This window comes from Pithys albifrons, chromosome 25 (assembly GCF_047495875.1).
Source record: "Pithys albifrons albifrons isolate INPA30051 chromosome 25, PitAlb_v1, whole genome shotgun sequence".
Lineage (NCBI taxonomy): Eukaryota > Metazoa > Chordata > Aves > Passeriformes > Thamnophilidae > Pithys > Pithys albifrons.
The window spans coordinates 5,982,758-6,002,522 of record NC_092482.1 but is presented as its reverse complement, the minus strand read 5'-3'; the positions used below and the strand labels follow the sequence as shown (position 1 = coordinate 6,002,522).

The window sequence follows — 19,765 nt, the reverse complement described above, 5'->3', positions numbered from 1 at the left end:
TTCAAAGACTCTACATGAACATTTTAACAGAGAATTCATTCACCAGGGCATCTGATCAGCTGAATTCTGAGAACTTTCACCCATTACCTGGAATTTTGAAGAGATTTCAGATTCAAACCAAGATCTTTCTGAAAAGCTGTGCTCCAGCTCAGTGAGAGAAGGAACCTGCTCAGTGTGAGGACTCCCTACTGATGGCACCACAGGTCACAGCACCAGTGCTGGACTGGTGCAATTGTGCTTTCCTGTAACTCCCAGCAGGATCAGAGCTCACTGTGGGTTCCAGAGCACTCAGATCCAGTGTTCCTGTGCACTGAGAGCCTGCACTGCTCTCCTGTATTTATAGCAGTTCAGCAGATGGAGTCATGGAAACACCTCAGACCTTTTGGAACAGAACTTGGTCATATTTAGCTCCCACATGCTGTTGTCTCTGCTATTCCACAACCACCTGAACTGAGTGTAACAGCACAAACCACCTTCCTGCCAACCCTCCATGCACACAGCACCACTGGCTCTATGGGCAGGGGCAGCAACTCCTGGCACACTTGTTCAGTGTGTCACAAAGGGCACAGTCACAGCTCTGCCTTCTCCCAGCCTGGCTGGTCCTGGACTCACTCCCAAAAACTGGTCTGGTTAAAAGAACTGATGCACAAGATCAGTTTAGCTGCTCAGCCCAGGGCAGCACTATGGAAAACAACACAGGGCATGGAATCACAGAGCATCCTGAGCTGGAAGAACCCACAAGGACCATTCAGCCCAAGCCCTGGCCCTGCACAGACACCCCAACAATCCCACCCTGTCCCTGTCCCATTGTCCAAACCCTCCTGGAGCTCTGGCAGCCTTGGGGCCGTGCCCACTGCGCTGGGGAGCCTGGTCAGTGCCCACCACCCTCTGGGGAAAGAACCTTTTACTAATATCCAACCTGACCTTGCCCTGGCACAGCTTCAGCCCTGCCCTGGATCCTGTCCCTGTCCACAGGGAGCAGAGCTGGAGCTCCCCCTCAGGAGGAGATGCAGACCCTGGTGAGCTCTGCCCTCAGTCTCCTCTTCCCCAGCTGAACAGGCAAAGTGACCTCAGACACCCCTTGTATGGCCCCTCCAGACCCTTCACCATCCTGTGTCCCTCCTCTGGACACTCCCTAATACCTTCATATGCTTCTGATACTGTGGCACCCAAACTGCCCCTGGGACTCGAGGAGAGGGGCCAGCCTGGGAACTGAGCTGGGTTCAGCATTCCCACCCACCTCCCAGTTCAGAACTGGCCATCATTTACAGAACCTTCACCTTGAGCTTTGAAAACAACCAGCACTTGAGGTCAAAGCAGCACAAGGAACCGTCCTGTGGCAGAAGAAGGGCCCCATTGTCAGGCTGAGGGGCAGAGCCCAGCAGTCCCCAAGGCCAGCACCCCTCACACACAGCTAATGCATGTGAGCCATGACTTACTGACTGGCCTGGAGGTATGGAATTAAAAGCCAAGGAAGAAGAGGAAAAAGTAATCTAGATAAATGACTTTATTCCCTGAGGTGACATCCAGTCAGAGCAGATCCTCAGTGCTGAGCAAGTTCTAACAGAGCCATGAACAGGGGGAGACAGGACTCCTGTGCTGCTGCCCCACATGGCTCTGCCCCTCTGAGGAAGATTGAGCTCAGCTCCCTCAGCTGCACCAAACCCCTGTGGGTGAGCAGGGGGGCACTGGGCTGTCAGGGGGGATTAGGGCTGCTCCTCAGCCTGGGGCAGCACAGCCCAGCACCGAGGGGGGACTGGCTCCAGGCAGGGCCACGTGGGGGAGGGCTCAGACCTGCATACTTCTACCCTCTGCAATTACTTTCTTTAAAGTGCTGAAAGTGGAAAATAAAGAGAAGAGCAGCTGAACAGCCTGACAGATTTATCTTCTTCAGGGAAAGAGCACATACACCTGCACAGGCACCTTCTTAAAAAAACGCCAGGTGATAGCTATCTGCTGGGTGGAGAGGAGAAATTCCATGAAAGGCACGTTAATCCAACCCCTCCTGCAGCAGATGCTCTGCTCTGAAGTGCAGCTCTGAACAGCCCATGGGCATAGAGGGATTTAAAGATGTCTGAGCACCAAGACCTGGTGGTTCCTTTGTTCAGAAAACTTCTCCTCACTGCAGCTCTTTTCCCAATCAAACCACTGGAAGGGCTCCCACGACAGCTGAAGCAAAGTGGGAACCTGCAGGGCCCCTCTAAGCCCCCAGAAACATCCTCACCTGCAATGACATCTCTATGAGCATCAGCAGCTTCTTGATGCCGATCCAGACAGGCTTCCCCTTGACGTTCTGAGCGATGGTGCTGCGCTCCTTGTCTTTGAAGTTACCCAGCAGCTGGGGAAACAATTCCAGGAAAGGTCAGCACCAGAGACTGACAGCAGCAATAGTGGCACCTACCTCAGGAGAAAGGGAAGGGCAAGGTGGAAACATCTGCCAGCTTAGAAGGAATATTTGCTGCAATGCAAGGCAAATCACTGAGAGTCTTTTATTCCATAATGGCTCTTCCCATAACATCCCTAATTCAACAGCTGGTGCTTAAAATGCTTTTATGTTGCATTCCAGGTTTTCTCCAGATCAGAGACTACAAAGACACAGAGGTTCAAGCCACAGAAAGTTTCCAAACCTGCTGCAGGAGGGTCTGTGTCTGCCAGGCTTCAGTGTCCCATCACTGGGACGAGTTTGCCAGTTTGCACAAAAGGTTTGCCTGTTCAGTTTACTTTAACAGCCTTCAGTACTCACCACAACTCCCACTATGGCACAGAATAAAGAGCCATTAAAGGCAGGAATTTGTAAGGAACACATAATCTTAGCACCAAACACCTTCAGTGAATGCTGTTCCAGCTCCCAAGAGCTCACCACCCTCCAGGCACACTCAGCTTAAGTGTCCCAATTATATTCATTACCCACTTCCATACCCTCAGAATCTTTCAATCCACACCACAAACCTTTCCTCCAGACCAACTGTTCCCTAATTCTGCCTTAATGTAATGCATGAAAAAGTTAATTTGGAGAAGCCTCAGCACTGCTGTTCTGGCACAGCGTTGAGTGGGACAGCAGAGCCACTGCACACCCCTCACTTCCAGCAAATCTGGAGCTTGTTGTCCCCCTTGAACTGTTCCTCACCTCCAAGGCCTCCATCAGCTGCTCCCCTGTGGCAATGTTGGGCACATGGATGGTGGTGCTGAAGGCATTCAGCATCTCCATCTCCTGCAGGACGTCCTTGCGGCTCGTGGTGCCGATGATGAGGAGCTTCCGGCCCTGTGCAGGCAGGACAAGTGTCAGGAGGGGAGAAACAGAGAGGAACCAGCCTGGGGGCTCCACCTCCCATCAAATCAATAGCATTGAATCTGCCAGTAACTGGAGTAGCCAACACCAACCCCACAGGGCCAGGGCAGCCCTCGGGGTGGTGCCCCCACAGAAGCCCCACCACACTCCCAGCTTTGCTGCCTCGCTGTTCCTCCTGAATCCATCACTGTAAATGCTGAATCCTCATTAAATTCAAAAGTCTGAGCAAACTCCCACTCCCAAAAGCTGAATTACAAATGACTTCTTGGGGGAACAGCCTGTCTCGAGGAATCTGTGGGTGCAGTGAATTGTGTCCCTGCACAGACAGTTCCCATGGACTTCCAGCTCAGGCTCTGGAGCAGAGGCTGCAGGAGTCCCTGGGCCCCACTGCAGAGGGCACAGCACAGCCCCACCCTGGCAGCCCCCAGACCCCAACCCAGACCAGCCCCAAGCCAGTCTGAGCAGTATCAGGGTTCATAAATAATTGAGCAGTGAGTGGAAAACATCAACTGCCAGTACAAACCCACCACTGTTCACTCATCTTGAAGAGGTCACTCCAGTGCAATTTGAATTGCCCCACATGGGGTTGGTTCAGACACTGATCAATATTGGAAGGAGCTGCTGGGATTATCAGCTGGGATCAGTCCCATTTCCATCTCAGCACCCAGGGAGCCCCCAGGCTGGGAGGGCCCTGCCTGGCCAAGGACCCTCCTTGTTTGCTCTGCAGCAGTTTGGCTGATGCTCAGAGTGAAGGTCCAGTGCCCAACTAGAGGGTGGTGGGCACTGACCAGGCTCCCCAGGGCAGTGGGCACAGCCCTAAGGCTTCCAGAGCTCCAGGGGTGTTTGGACAATGCTCTGAGGGACAGGGTGGGATTGTTGGGGTGTCCTGGAGTTGGCCTTGATGATCCTTGTAGGTCCCTCCCAACTCAGCATGTTCTGTGGTTTCTAAGCATGTTTTGTATTTCACATGCATGACACAAAACTGTTCACCATTATAAAAACAAAACAAAAGCCTAAAAACTATTCCCAGAATTAATCCCATAAGTGCTTTGCATTCCTTTGGCAGAGGATGAACACCTATTAAAACCCAACATGTCTCTGACAGACAACAAATCCTCACAGTGTCTGGTTTTCCCCAAGTGCTGCTGCATCCACTGCACAGATCCTGATTCTGCTCCTGGAGTTGGACACGGAGAAAGATCCAGAGCTGGGTCCAAGTTTGTTTTGAGCCCCAGGGAGCAGAAGGAGGGAAGGCCTGGCAGGTGGAAGCAGAGCATGGCCCAGGTGAGTGTCACACAGAGGGGACACTGCCCTGGGAATCCTTGTCTGCAGCTCAGGAGGCACCACAGCACAGCCCAGCACTGATCCAGAGGGCAAAGCCTCAGGGGAGGGGGAACAGCAGCCAATTCCTGAACTGCTGATGGAAATGGCTGTTTAACATGCAGTGGGAGCAGGGAATGCTTCATCCCTTGACAAAGTCAACTGCTGGCAGCACACAGAGAGGTCTGAGGGCCTGTCTGCAGGTCCCCTGGGAAGGGACAGTGTCCTCAGGAGGCAGCAGTACAGCCATCCCATGGCACTGATGCACCATCCACTGCCTGCTGCTCCCACCACAGCTCCACACCTGCTCAGGGTTTGTCTCCTTTTGATGGTCACTGTCCAGCAAAGCCAGGAAGGTATTTTAGGAAATTTGAGCCAAATCTGAGCCAATTCAGGAAGATGTGGCAGACAAAGATGCAAACCCAACACACTCAGTGCAGAGAAAGTGAGCAGAGCTTGCTCCTCACCCCCACAGGAACTCAGGAAGCCCCATCAGGTGCCCCATTTTCATGGAATCCCAGAATGGTCTGGGTTGAAGAGACCTTAAAGACCACCCAGTTCCAACCCCTGCCACGAGTAGGACACCTCACACCAGAGATTTTCAGCTAAAGCCCTTCATAGACCAGGATGAATAAGTGATGCTCAGCAACAGAAAAGCTTTTTGCCTACACAAAGACAAAACTCCAGCAGCACTGGAAGAGGTTGGTAAAACAGAGAAACCTGGGCCTGGAAGCTGTGAGAGGTGAGTGCCCAGAACTCCTAAACCACCTCCTGCCCCTGCCCCACACAAGTGTGGCACAGACACATCTGTTCTGAAGTCCCCACCCAGAGGGTCCAGAGGGACCTTCAGCCTGCAGAGGTGCCCTTGGGGTGGCAGCAGAGCTGGTCCCTGCTCTCCAGCACACAGGGACAGGAATTACCAGAGCCTTGACTGGCAAAATTCCACCCTGACTCTGACTGACTTTGCCTCTGCATTTGCTCCCCACTCACAAGCCCTCAGTGAGTGTTTGTTCACTCTCTGCTGCTGCTGCACTGATGTTACAGATGCTGTAACCCTGTACAAGGTACACCCTGCAAGGAGCATTCCTGCCACCTTACACAGAAAGTTCTAACCAGCCACACATGCACCAGGTACCTCCACCAGCTCCCTGACTGCACAGGTGAGGTACCAGGGCACAAGGGAAGCCAAGGACACACACCTGACCAGGGCTGAGACCTCCAAACCATGCAGCAACCCCTCCTGCAAGTGCTGCATACCCAGCCCCATCTGGGGCTCTAGCAATCCTCACAAAAAACTGTTTATTACTATTAGAAACTCCAACTCCAGAACAGCTTAGAGAAGGGTTTGTGCTAATAAGAGTTTTCCAAGAACTATGAGCATTTTAGGGGGGAAAAAAACTGCTCAGCTGCACCAGGGCAGTGTCTGTTCTCCAAATATATCTCCCAGCATGTGTGCAGGGCCTGGCACAGCAGAGCAGGCATCAATCAAAGGGACAACAACTCCAGAGTCACTGCTTGAAGGATCCACCCCAGCAGCTTCTACATGATGGACTCTGTGCCTGATTCCAATAAAGATGAGTCTAGTTTGGGGTTTCAGGAGAGACTGAAAGGTCTCAGCAGGGAAGGACATGAGCAGCACAGGAGTGTCACCAGTGAGGTGAGTTTTACCTCCTGCCCCTTCAGGTGCCCACAACTGGCCTCACTGTAAGGGAGCCCAGGGCAGAAGTTCCTCCTCCCAGAAAAAATGTGGGCTCACAGAGCAAACACCTCCCAACCAACCAGCTCAGTGGTGGCAAACCAAACCCCAACCAGCCCCACTGAGTCAGCTAAACCCCAATATCAGGTCAGGGGCAATCACTGGACACACAGAAATGGTCCTAAATGTCTTATTACCATTGAGGAAAACCACTGGAATTGGTCATTGTGGGAATTCCACGAGAGCACCAGCTCAGGTTTCAGCCTCACTCAGAATGAAACCACTGGGACAGTTTTAGAGTGGGAAAAGGGTAAAACAGGGTCCTCATTCTGCCATGGGAACCCAAGGAGCTCCTTCAGACACTCCACTCCTTCCTGTTCCAAATATAACCTCAAATCCATCATTTCAGAGCTGGGGCTGCTCAGCCTGGAGAAGGGAAGGCCCCAGGGAGACCTTTTAGCCCCTTCCAGTGCCTAAAGGGGCTCCAGGAGAGCTGGAGAGGGACTTGGGACAAGGGATGGAGGGGCAGGACAAGGGGAATGGCTTCCCACTGCAAGAGGGCAGGGATAGATGGGATATTAGGAGGGAATTCCTGGCTGGAAGGGTGGGCAGGCCCTGGCACAGGTGCCCAGAGGAGCTGTGGCTGCCCCATTCCTGGAAGTGCCCAAGGACAGGTTGGAGCACCCTGGGCTGGTGGGAGGTGTCCCTGCCCATGGCAGGGGTGGGACTGGATGGCCTTTGAGGTCCCTTCTAACCCAAACCAGTCTATGATTCTATTTAATCAGAGAAATCAGAGACAAACACTGGGGACAGTCAGAAATATGGAATAATTTCCCTAATTAGATCCTTGGTAAATTGATGGGCGTAAACAGAGGTTTGTAAAACCATCAATGCTGTAGAGGAGATGAGGAGGAACCTCAGCTTCTCAAAATACAAACCAGGGGGTACGAGATGGAATCACCAAACATCAGTTAAGTGAACCAAAGGGTGTCTGCTCCCCCTCCCAGCTCAGCTGGACTCAGGCAAGCACAGCACTGAGCATGGAAGAGCTCAGCAAGGTCCAAAAGCAACAGGACAGTTCACAGAGGGCAGTTCCAGCAGCAGCTTTTATTTAACTTGTCAGGATCCATTCCCAGGTTCCTGAACCACTGACATGGTTGAAAGCTCCTCAAGACAGAAGTGCTTCAACTTTTTTACAGCTCTACCCAAAAGATCCTGATTTTTCCCTGCTTTCCACAGAAAAAGCTATTCCTGCAACCCACTGCCTTCAAACTGACCCACTGCCAACCAGTCCCTGTGTCCCAGACTCAGCTCTGAGGGACTGAAGAAGGGGCTCTTCAAACTTTCCGGCCACTTGCTCAGCAAACAAGTGGAGACCCACAAGTCAGCACTGTTTGTCCCAAGCCAAACTGGGAAAGCTGCTCTGATCCAGGTGCTCTGATCCAGCTGTTCTGACCCACCTGCTCTGACCCACCTGCTCTGACCCACCTGCTCTGATCCAGCTGTTCTGACCCACCTGCTCTGACCCACCTGCTCTGATCCAACTGCTCTGATCCAGCTGCTCTGACCCACCTGCTCTGATCCACCTGCTCTGACCCACCTGCTCTGATCCAGCTGTTCTGACCCACCTGCTCTGATCCACCTGCTCTGATCCAGCTGCTCTGACCCAACTGCTCTGATCCAGCTGTTCTGGCCCAGCTGCTCTGATCCACCTGCTCTGATCCACCTGTTCTGACCCACCTGCTCTGACCCACCTGCTCTGATCCAGCTGCTCTGACCCAACTGCTCTGACCCAGCTGTTCTGGCCCAGCTGCTCTGACCCACCTGCTCTGATCCAGCTGCTCTGACCCAACTGCTCTGACCCAGCTGTTCTGGCCCAGCTGCTCTGACCCACCTGCTCTGATCCAGCTGCTCTGACCCAACTGCTCTGACCCAGCTGTTCTGGCCCAGCTGCTCTGACCCAGCTGTTCTGCAGTGACAACACATCATGGGAAATCCTGGGATCTGTTCTTGTTACAGGATCACAGGATGGGTCAGGCTAAAGGAATCACAGGCAGGGCCATCCCAGAGCACAGGAGTGTGGCACAGGAGTGTGTCCAGACAGCTCTGGAATATCTCCAGGGAGGGAACTCCACACCCTCTCTGTGCCCATCACCCCTTGTCCCGCTGCTCAGCACCACAGAGCAGAGCCTGCTCCAGCCTCTTGTTGCTGGAAGATGTCCCACTCCAGTGCCCCCATTTGCAGAAATATTCCCATGTTTGACTCCTGATTTCTACAGCAGCCCCAGTGAAGGCAACGTGCTGTGTGCTCAGAAAACCAGGATTCCAGCTGAACTTCCAAAACTCAGGCATAACAGGAGAGGAACTACCAAGGAAGGAGGAACTTGGCTTTCCCACAGCTTGTTTGGTGTCAGACTCACAATCAGGCAGTTCTAGCCCAGTTCTTTCATCACCAGACACAGTCACAGCACTGAAACCTGCATTCATCCTCTCCATTTTTAGGCAAAGTGCCCCAGTTTGGAGCCCAAGATCCCTCTGTGCTGCCAGGGGGATGGCAGAGAGCTGTGTGTCCTGCCCCACTGCCTTCTAGAAGTGGGATAACCCCAGATTTCAGCCCTCTGCCACAGGGATTTTACCTGACTAAACATCATGCAGAGAACTGCGGGACTCAAAGATGAACCCACTGTTTTCCAGTACCAGAAGGATTCCTCCAGCACAGCATCCATGGCACCACATCCCTTCCTGAGTGCCCAGGGGAACCCAACAGGAGAACCTGCACAGACTGCTCCAACAGGAGAACCTGCACAGACTCTGCTCCAACAGGAGAACCTGCACAGACTCTGCTCCAACAGGAGAACCTGCACAGACTCTGCTCCAACAGGAGAACCTGCACAGACTCTGCTCCAACAGGAGACCTGCACAGACTCTGCTCCAACAGGAGACCTGCACAGACTCTGCTCCAACAGGAGAACCTGCACAGACTCTGCTCCAACAGGAGACCTGCACAGACTCTGCTCCAACAGGAGACCTGCCCAGACTCTGCTCCAACAGGAGACCTGCAAAGACTCTGCTCCAACAGGAGACCTGCACAGACTCTGCTCCAACAGGAGAACCTGCACAGACTCTGCTCCAACAGGAGACCTGCAAAGACTCTGCTCCAACAGGAGACCTGCACAGACTCTGCTCCAACAGGAGAACCTGCACAGACTCTGCTCCAACAGGAGACCTGCAAAGACTCTGCTCCAACAGGAGAACCTGCACAGACTCTGCTCCAACAGGAGACCTGCACAGACTCTGCTCCAACAGGAGACCTGCACAGACTCTGCTCCAAGCAACTGGAGCCTCAACATGTCAGTGAGTCTCCAGTTATGGAATTCCAGCAAATCCAGCCAGCCCCAGGCACGGGGAGTGAGGGAGCCTGAGTTGTGCTGGAACCAGGCACTGGTGACACTGAGTGGCTTTGTCACCACAGGCTGCCACTCTGCTGGGGACAACTGGGCACCTTCGTCCTTGTGTTTGGGGTCTCAGCAATTCCTCCCACGGAAGGGGAGAAAACACAATTCCTCAGGATTGTGAGGATAAAAGGAACATCACTGTTGACTGGAGTTGCTCCCAGCTCACACCAAGAGATGTGGAATCAGGAATGCATTTGGGATTAGATTGAAGAGGGAGATTATTCCCCCCTTTACTTTCATAAAGCAGCAAAAGCCTGCAGTGTCCAAGCAAGGAAAGGGACTGGGGGCTCAGGAGCACTGGAAGGGCACCCCAGGAGTGGGTGTCCCCCCAAGAGCATTTCTCTCAGGCAGACACTCCCTGCCCCTGCCCAGCCTGTGTGTCCTGCTCCCCAGGGATGCTCTGGCTGTTCCCTCTGGAGCTGATTGTAGGGAAGCAGCAGGGAGCACACGGGAGCCCTCGGTGGGGCTGGGGAGCTCTGCAGCCCTGTGTGACTCTCATGCAGATGAAGCAGCCCCGGCCTGGAGCTGCTCTGCCCCGTTCTCAGGGAAGTGCTTTTCTCTGCTGGCTCCCTGCTGAGACAGCCCTTTCAGCCTTTCCATCCCCCAGTCCCTTCCCCTGCAAGACACAGGGAACTTGATTCAATTCAGGGCCCAAGAGAACATGGTTTATTTTCTTCTCTTCAAGCCAGTTTAGAAAAGATTTTTAATTGCTTTAAAAAAAGATGCTAAACAAAATGCAATGGTTTTCAGTCCTCTTGAACCAGCAGTAACAGATACCACTATTTAACACCACTGAGTGGAACCACAAGCAGGAGCTGTGACTGGGAATTTAAAGCAAGCTCAGAGAGGTTTCTAGTTTATTTAAAGTCTAAAGTGTTTAGTCTCAAAAGAAAACCAGAACCTTCAAGTGTTTGCCCTTCCCACACCACGTTCCAATAATGCAGCCTCACTGGGAAGAGGGAGCCTGGGAGGCAGCTGCCACACACCAATGCAACAGAGACACACACCATGCATAATTAATAACATTTCATCCCAGAAAAGCTCATCTTCCACACAGGGATAGGAGGAGGCTGTTTGCACATCAAGTGTGTCCCTGCCAGGGATGTGACACCCCAGTGGATTCCTGATCTGGGCCACAGCGATGGAGCAGCCACAGCCACCTCTGCCCCCACCCGCTCCCTGCTGGGCTCCAACCCCTCAGTCCTGCCCTGGGGGCTCCAACCCCTCAGTCCTGCCCTGGGGGCTCCAACCCCTCAGTCCTGCCCTGGGGGCTCCAACCCCTCAGTCCTGCCCTGGGGGCTCCAACCCCTCAGTCCTGGTCCTGGGGCTGCCAACCCACAGCAGAGTTGCAGGGAGACTGGGGACAAGGGATGGAGGGACAGGACTAGGGGATTGGCTTCCCACTGCAAGAGGGCAGGGATAGATGGGATACTGGGAAGGAATTCCTTCCTGGGAGGGTGGGCAGGCCCTGGCACAGGTGCCCAGAGAAGCTGTGGCTGCCCCAGCCCTGGAAGTGTCCCAGGCCAGGTTGAACAGGGCTTGGAGCACCCTGGGCTGGTGGGAGGTGTCCCTGCCCATGGCAGGGGTGGCACTGGATGGGCTTTAAGGTCTCTCCCAAGTCAAACTATTCCTTGATTGTTTGAAACCCAGAAACACTGAACACCCCTCTGACAGCAGTGGGAACAGGAATTGTCTCCTCAGCACCTGCCACGGGTTTCTCTGAGCACAGAGACATGCCTGGCATGTCCCAGGACACTCCACTTTCACAAGGAATGATCCTAAATCATGACCCCAATCCTACAGAATCCTGTGGTGGTTTGGCCTCGTGGAGCAGGTTAGAACCAGTGATGCTGCCTGTGCATTTAAAGCTTTTTCTGTTCCTCAAATCCCAGCAAACCCCTGAAACCAGCCCTTCCTCTCCAGTGAACTGCTCCCCAAGGGAACTCATCACCTCAGAGGGGACCTGGGGGGTGTGGATTAACCCTCAGAATTATCCCCCTTGTGAGTTCCTCACCTGAGCTCAAAACCCCCACAGTAAATAGTCACAGCAGAAAAGGCCTTGGCCTGTGCTCCTCCACCTCATACCCAGTTTTGGTTTTTCAGTGCAGAAGGTGCCCCCAAGCCATGGCTGTGCCAGGGAACTCACACCAAACTGTCACAGAACTGCCACAGCAGGGCAGCCCCACGGGCTCAGCCCATGTCCTGCTGCCCACAGAGCCAACACTGGACCCTTAGGAAAACAAACCCCAAACCTCACATGATCAATCAAACAGTGACATTTCCTCAGCAAACTCGCTCTCTACCCTCCCAACAATTTATGGCTTAAGTCTCCCTAATATTGGCTGTCAAGGCAGAGTCTCCCAGCCCCAGGGCACTTCAAACCCTGCTGAGAACAAATCTCTGCAACAAGCACAAACTTGGCAAATATCTGAGAGCTCAGCCCTGTGTCCTGCTCCTGAGCCTGGGTGCCAACCAAAGAGCAGCTCACAGCAGCACACACCCAGCATGGGCAAAGGGGCAATTTAATACCTTCTGTTGGTCTCAAAACTGGACCAATCAAGTCCCTGTTGATTTATGGGAACAATCATGTCCTGGTGCTGTGGAACACCAATGATTACATGAGATTGTGGGATCAGAAAGGGCTGTGCTGTTGCACACAGGCAGCTGTTCTATTCCAGCCATGTGATCAAACTTGGATTCTGTTATGTCAGAGACTTCACATGGCCTAGAAAGCTCACTGGGAAAACCTTTGTTCTCCCAGGCTGACAGTCTCACAGGGAACTCAGGGCTTGTGGCACTACAATTTAGTTTAAAGTCCTGTATTTGAAAGGTCTTTTCACCAAACCCTCTAATGAAAACAACACTCACACACACGTTGCTGTGCCAGGATATTAAACATGACAAAACAACTGACTGCCCAGGCTGTGCTTCTCTGCTTTTCCTGACACCAACTTCCAAGGTGTTCCTGTTAGGATGTTATTTATTCATGCAGATTCTCTCACACAAAGAGCAGACACTCAGGGAGTGACAGGAACAGGGCAAACAAGGAGGAGGCTCTGCCTGTCTCAGGGTGAGCTGCAGAACCTCAGCACTTGGGAGGCTCTGAAACCTCACTGAGCAAACAGGATCAGCATGAGAGGCAAGACCTGCAGCTTCCTCAGCCATTTAATTAACACCGGATAATTTCAAGTTTAAAACAAATTAAAGCCCTGACAACCACAACCACAGATTACAGAGAGATGGATGTATAAATAGGGAGGGAGCACATGGCTGAGCCAGGGGTTGGTCTGGCCCAAGGAGAGTAGAATGTTTCAGCTTTACATGGTGAAGGTTCCCTTAGTCAGTACTTCTAGGACTAACTGCAGAAGATTCCTCCCTCAGTGATTAGATATTTCAAGGTGAATCCTCTGTGGTTATCCCAGAAATGTCCCAGTGAATGAAGAGCAGAGGGCTGGGATTATCATGACTGACTCAGAGCCAAAGGCACTGCCTGCCCTGGCAGCTCCAGCACACACAGAGCTCCCCTGCCCCAGCTCCTGCAGAAACAGGGCCCTTCTCCCCTCTGCCTTACCTGAGGGGGGGCCTTCTTCAGCAGCACCAGCAGGGCTTGCAAGACCAGGTTGGAGAACCGAGGTCCAATTGGGACATAATCTGAAAGCAAAAAGGCATTTTAGTGCCCACAGAGCAGTCACACATTTCAGCCACTTCACTGCATCAAAACCAGTCCAATGCTCCCACAGTAAATGGGCCCAGATCACCTCCAATTAGCAATGTCTCCATATGACAAACCTGTCAGCATTCCTGCAGCAGCCACCACAGCTCCCCTGGCTCACCTAAGAGTCGCTCGATGTCGTCCACGACCACACAGCTCAGCTGGGACTTGTAGGCATCATCAAAGATCTGCAAACCAGCAAAAGCCTCAATGCTAGACCCCAGCAACAGAACCACCAGACCTGCTGCTGTGGCTTCAGCAAACACAGCAGCACTGAGAAAGAAAAGGTAGGTACCCAGAGACCAGGTCCTGCCTGCATGCAATAAAACTCTGCCACCTCCCCAAATTCAGAGCTGTCCTGTGCATTTACCCCCACACTGTGCAGAGCAGCTGTCCTGAGGTTCACTGTAAGCAAGGGACAAACCAGCACCACTCCTGATTTTTGGAGCTGGGGCACCACTGATAGTATAATACACACACAGGTGCCCCACAACTGTAGCACATTTCTGCAGCTTTTCTCTCAGGCTGGAATTGGTTACCCTGCAGGGAGAAGGGACTGGCTCAGGTATGGATTGAGGCTCCCCATCCCCTCATGGAGCAGCCCAGTGCCTTGCCCTGCTCTGGGTGGCAGCAGGAAAGCACTAAGGACAGCAGTGGTGCTGCAGTCCTGCCTCCAGCAAACCCTGACTCCAGAGAAATCCAAAGGCTCCTTTTGGGATCGAAGGCACAAAGCCAGTTAGGAGCACTTTGCTTCTCTTAAGCACCTTCTCTCCCTTAGAAACTGCACAGCCCTGCATCAAACTGATCTGAGAAACATTCCACTCACATGCCTCACTCAGTATCCTTCAGCCTGAAAAACGAGTGCTGGCCTGGATCAGGAAATGAAACTGTTCAACTTCTTCACATTCCCCTGCTCCCCAAGTTTAACTAAAGGTTACCAACCCAAAACTGTTCCCAGTCTCATTCAGGTAGGATCTGTTCTCTCCAAGTGCACCCCAAACCCTTCCTGCCTTCACCTTCACACCCAGAGCTCCAGAGCTGCTGCCACCAGTCCTGTTCTGCTCCACTGTCACAGCCCAGACCCAGCTGGGAGGGAGCCTTGGAACATGCCCTGAGCCACAAAGACATTCCTGCAGTGCCAGGACACAGGGAATGGCTTCCCACTGCCAGGGGGCAGGGACACATGGGATACTGGGAAGGAATTCCTTCCTGGGAGGGTGGGCAGGCCCTGGCACAGGTGCCCAGAGAAGCTGTGGCTGCCCCAGCCCTGGGAGTGCCCAAAGCCACGTTGGACAGGGCTTGGAGCACCCTGGGCTGGTGGGAGATGTCCCTGACCATGGCAGGGGTGGGAGTGGATGGGCTTTGAGGTCCTTCCAATCCCAACCACTCTGCAATTCTATGATTCATTCAACTTTATCAATAAACAGATGCACAGGAAGTCTGGACTGGAGACAGCAGAAAACACCATCACAAGGGTACTTCATCCTTCCCTCCAAGGGAACCCAGAGCTGGCTGTGACCAGCAGAGCAGGCCCTGCACTCACCTTCTTCATGGCCTGGCACTTGGCAGTCTCGGAGAACCCAATCATCTTATCAGGAGAACAGATCTTGATGAAGGGGAAGTTGGATTCTTCGGCTATTTTTGCTGCCAGAGCAGTTTTCCCACTGTGGGGGGGACCTGAAACCAAGGACAAACAAGGAATAAACCAGGGAGAAAACAGCTCTGGCAATGCTCAGCGTGGATGATACTTAAAGCATGTTTTAATCCCATCCAGAGGTATCTGCAGTTGGAAACATCCTTTTCTTCTGCTTGCAGAAGGTACAGAGTAACTGGGGACAACCCAATCCAGTCCTTCAGATGAAGGCAATGAATGGAACTATTTAAGCTGCCCCGAGACCAAAAGAGGACATGACACATTCTGCAGGACTGGTCACTGCCCCAAGATCAGTGAGTCTGCATGTCAGAAAAACTTCTGGAACATTTTTATGTCCCTTCTAAACATGATTTCTGCTGGTACTGTGGCAGACAAGCCAACAGGATGAACACCAGGGAAATACTGACAGCCAGTTTGGTTTGGGCCTGAATGCACACCAGGGCAACTCAGAGCCCAAAGGCATCAGTGTCTGTGCACCCAACACAGATCAGGCCAGAGGGAACTGCACACAGACAATGTGCTCACCACAAACACACAGAACCATCCAGGGGGTCTACTCAGGGTTAATTCCAAAGCCACAGACCCCTAAGCAACACTGGTCACCCACCTTTTTGGACTTCAGGAAAACAAAGAGGGAGGAGCTAAACACCAAATTCTACTCCAGTATCTGTGATGCAGAGCCTGGAAACTCTCCCTGTCAGTAACAGTTGATAAAGGGAAATCCACCCCTGACTGACAGGGACACCTAAATGAGGCTGCTGGAAGTCAGGTAATTACACTGATGAGCTCTCCAGTGACTTCAAAGAGAATTTAGACAACTGACTCAGCTACAGACATCTCCACTGTAAAAGTCACATGCAGGTTACTGACACTTTGGTTATTAACTGGGTACAGTTTGGTTATTAACTGGCTACATTCCTTCTCCCTTGTTCCAAGCACAGGATTTCCTTTGGATACGGGGCCAGTTTTAAAACTGCAGCAATTTCACCTGAGCAATCTGCAAGAGCCCAATTCCATTTCTCCCCCCAGCGTGGTTCCTACACGTGCAGGAAGGAACAGCTGACCAGGGGGGAGGTGGCAGGGACAGTCCCAGGTGCCAGGGACAGTCCAGGGGGGCAGGTGGCAGGGACAGTCCAGGGGGCAGGTGCCAGGGACAGTCCAGGGGGGCAGGTGCCAGGGACAGTCCAGGGGGGCAGGTGCCAGGGACAGTCCCAGGTGACATGGGGGGCAGGTGGCAGGGACAGTCCCAGGTGCCAGGGACAGTCCAGGGGGGCAGGTGCCAGGGACAGTCCAGGGGGGCAGGTGCCAGGGACAGTCCCAGGTGACATGGGGGGCAGGTGGCAGGGACAGTCCCAGGTGCCAGGGACAGTCCAGGGGGGCAGGTGCCAGGGACAGTCCAAGCGGGCAGGTGGCAGGGACAGTCCCAGGTGACATGGGGGGCAGGTGGCAGGGACAGTCCCAGGTGCCAGGGACAGTCCAGGGGGCAGGTGCCAGGGACAGTCCAGGGGGGCAGGTGGCAGGGACAGTCCCAGGTGACATGGGGGGCAGGTGGCAGGGACAGTCCCAGGTGCCAGGGACAGTCCAGGGGGCAGGTGCCAGGGACAGTCCAGGGGGGCAGGTGCCAGGGACAGTCCAGGGGGGCAGGTGGCAGGGACAGTCCCAGGTGACATGGGGGGCAGGTGGCAGGGACAATCCCAGGTGGCAGGGACAGTCCCAGGTGCCAGGGACAGTCCAGGGGGCAGGTGCCAGGGACAGTCCAGGGGGGCAGGTGCCAGGGACAGTCCAGGGGGCAGGTGCCAGGGACAGTCCAGGGGGGCAGGTGCCAGGGACAGTCCAGGGGGGCAGGTGGCAGGGACAGTCCCAGGTGACATGGGGGGCAGGTGGCAGGGACAGTCCCAGGTGCCAGGGACAGTCCAGGGGGCAGGTGCCAGGGACAGTCCAGGGGGGCAGGTAACAGGGACAGTCCAGGGGGGGCAGGTGCCAGGGACAGTCCAGGGGGGCAGGTGCCAGGGACAGTCCAGGGGGGCAGGTGACAGGGATAGTCCAGGGGGGCAGGTGCCAGGGACAGTCCAGGGGGGCAGGTGCCAGGGACAGTCCAGGGGGGCAGGTGCCAGGGACAGTCCAGGGGGGCAGGTGACAGGTCAACCCCCAGGAGTGCAGAGGGCAGGTGGTGCCAGGCCAGCCCCCAGGAGCCCTGGGCTGCCCAGGGATGCCCCTGGGGAGGGGGTACCTTCCAGGAGCACGCTGACCAGGGGCGTGCGGTCACTGTTCTTGGTCTGCTGCACCAGCAGCTCCCCATCATCCAGCACCCTGGTCACGGGGTCCCCCCACTTGATGATCCCGTTCATGATGTAGCTGGCATAGTCCTCCTGGTTGGTCCCAAAGGCCTGCACAAGAGAAGGAACGTGCCTTTTACAGATAAATGTTGTATCATATCAGAAAACCCGTGACACAATTAAACAGGACCAAGGCTCTGGAAGATGCTGAAGTGACAGTCAGACCCACTGGTGACTCACAACATTCCACCTGAACATGGGTGGAGACCAAAAACAGCTTTTCATAAGCCCTCACAACCAGCTCCAGGCAGTGCAAGCTGCCAGTGGGTTCTGACAAGTCTCAAGGACAAGGTTTAACCCTCTTCCTACAGCCCATGTTAAAGCTGTCACCCAGTGACTGAGAGAGGCCTGAAAGGGAGAGAGCACCTATGACAAGCAGAAGAAATCCCAAGTTGTTCTTCACCTGTTCTATTTCTTTTTATGACCCTACAGCAGCAACAGGCACAACCAGAGCCTCAGAGGCTCCCACTGCCACCCCTACACCCCTGTCAGCCCTGGGGCACCACAGCCTGTGTGATCCCAGCAGGAATTTGCTCCCTCCCACCCGAACCTGCACCAGGGGCTGCCCCAGGGGTCACACAGCACCACTCACTGGTTTGATATCGTTCTCCAAGGATGCAAAGAAGTCCCCTCTGGTCACACGCAGGCTCTCTGCCTTCTCCATGTCCACTTCCACCTTGTTGCTGGCCTGGAAAGGCAAGAAGAGGCACTGAGGTCCACACAGATCCCTCACTGACTCCCCTGAACGGAGCTGGTCCATGTCCCCAGGAAAAATGCTCCTGACAGGGAATTTGCTGGATAGCACCAGAGCAATCCCCACCTCCACAGAACCACCTCCAGCCCCACAAAGCCATGCAGGGCCCTGGGGGTTCACAGCAGGAAGGGTCCCATGCACAGTTGTGCTGTGCTCTTATTTTGTTGTGAAAGTTTTAGACACAGAAAACTGGATACTCCATTCTCACATCAAATGAGCAGGGAATGACCAGCACTTAATCAGTAACTGCCTTGGAGGGTCCCTCACAATTTCACACTGATAATCATTGCTGCTCTAGGGCAACCCTTGGCCTTGGTTCTGTTCTGTTTGGTGCCTGTAATAATATTGTGTCAGGGAAGAGTGGAATGCACTGAAACCTTTCCTGTTCCCTGTGTTAGCAAGACTGCTCCACTGAGACCAAGGGAGGAATTCCAGCTGAGGCATCTCTGGAGCTGCTGCTGCAAAGTGCCAGGCTGGGGGTTGGGATGTGTGACTGCCACAGCAGCTCTGGAATGGGCAAGAGGGAAGTTTCCTTAATGTCAAAGAGGTTTTTAACTCTTGAAAATAACTTGGAGAGCCACCTCTGACACTGGTGACCTTTCCCAGATGTCCCTGGACTCCAAGGCAGCTGTGGGTGTCCCCTGAGCATGGAGCAGCTCCACTTGCCAGGGTGATTTTAGACCTGCAAGTGTCTTGGTTGCCTTGGGCAGCAATCAGGAATTACATGGATTGCCTTGGGCAGCAATCAGGAATTACATGGATTCAATCACAGAATCCCAGGCTGGAAAGGACCTCAAGGATCACCTGGTCCAATGTTTCTTGGGAGAAGCACAGTCTCTACCAGATGGCCCAGCACCCTGTCCAGTTGAAACTTAGAAGTCTCCAATGCTGGAGAATCCACCACTTCCCAGGGGAGATCATTCCAAAAGCTCTTTGTTCTCATCCTGAAAAACCTTCCTCTTGTGTTCAATCACAGTCTCCTCAGGATGTACCCACTGTCCCTCACCTTTTCCACATGACTCCTTGGAAAAAGGAAGTTCCCTGAATCCTGTAACACCTCCTGCTTCCCCTGGGAGTGTGACAGCCCCTACATGACCTGGCAGCTCAGGAAGTGAACATTTGGGATTTCATGGAGTTTCTTGGAAAGCAGAGCAACCTCCATCACCTTTGCCTAAGACCCAAGATGAGTCAAGTAAGTTCAGCTCTCCAAGATGTGTCTCAGCCCCTGCTCTGGGCAGGACGAGCCAAAGAACATGGAAAGCACTTGGGAAGAGGAAGGAAGAATAACAATAACAATAATGACACGATGCTTGTCCTACAGAGCAGCAAATGCAGCCTCCAAACAGCAAGGCCAGACCCCAGCCTGGCCAAACCCTGTGCCAAACACATCTACAACCAGAGAATGGCTGAAAGGAGAGCCCCTTCTCCCAAAAACACCCTCCAGGCAGAAACTCAGGATGCCCAATAGATCCACTGAGGGATCTTTAGGACAGGTAATCACTTCTGGCCTCTGCAGAGGGGAGTGGAGGTACCTGAAACACTCAATGTG

The 19,765-nt window shown here is 53.6% G+C and overlaps 1 protein-coding gene across 2 annotated transcripts in view; it reads right to left on the bottom strand.

Moving 5' to 3' along the window:
* Window positions 1–19,765, bottom strand: part of NSF (N-ethylmaleimide sensitive factor, vesicle fusing ATPase) — an 81,467-nt gene that overhangs the window by 6,161 nt on the left and 55,541 nt on the right. For both annotated transcript variants that reach the window (XM_071577445.1, XM_071577444.1), the window contains exons 13-19: window positions 18,055–18,150; window positions 17,357–17,513; window positions 15,016–15,149; window positions 13,594–13,660; window positions 13,332–13,411; window positions 3,128–3,262; window positions 2,225–2,338 (exon numbers count right to left, since the gene is read on the bottom strand). In XM_071577445.1, coding sequence (XP_071433546.1) covers window positions 2,225–2,338; window positions 3,128–3,262; window positions 13,332–13,411; window positions 13,594–13,660; window positions 15,016–15,149; window positions 17,357–17,513; window positions 18,055–18,150 — 783 coding nt within the window. The remainder of the gene's footprint in view (window positions 1–2,224; window positions 2,339–3,127; window positions 3,263–13,331; window positions 13,412–13,593; window positions 13,661–15,015; window positions 15,150–17,356; window positions 17,514–18,054; window positions 18,151–19,765) is intronic.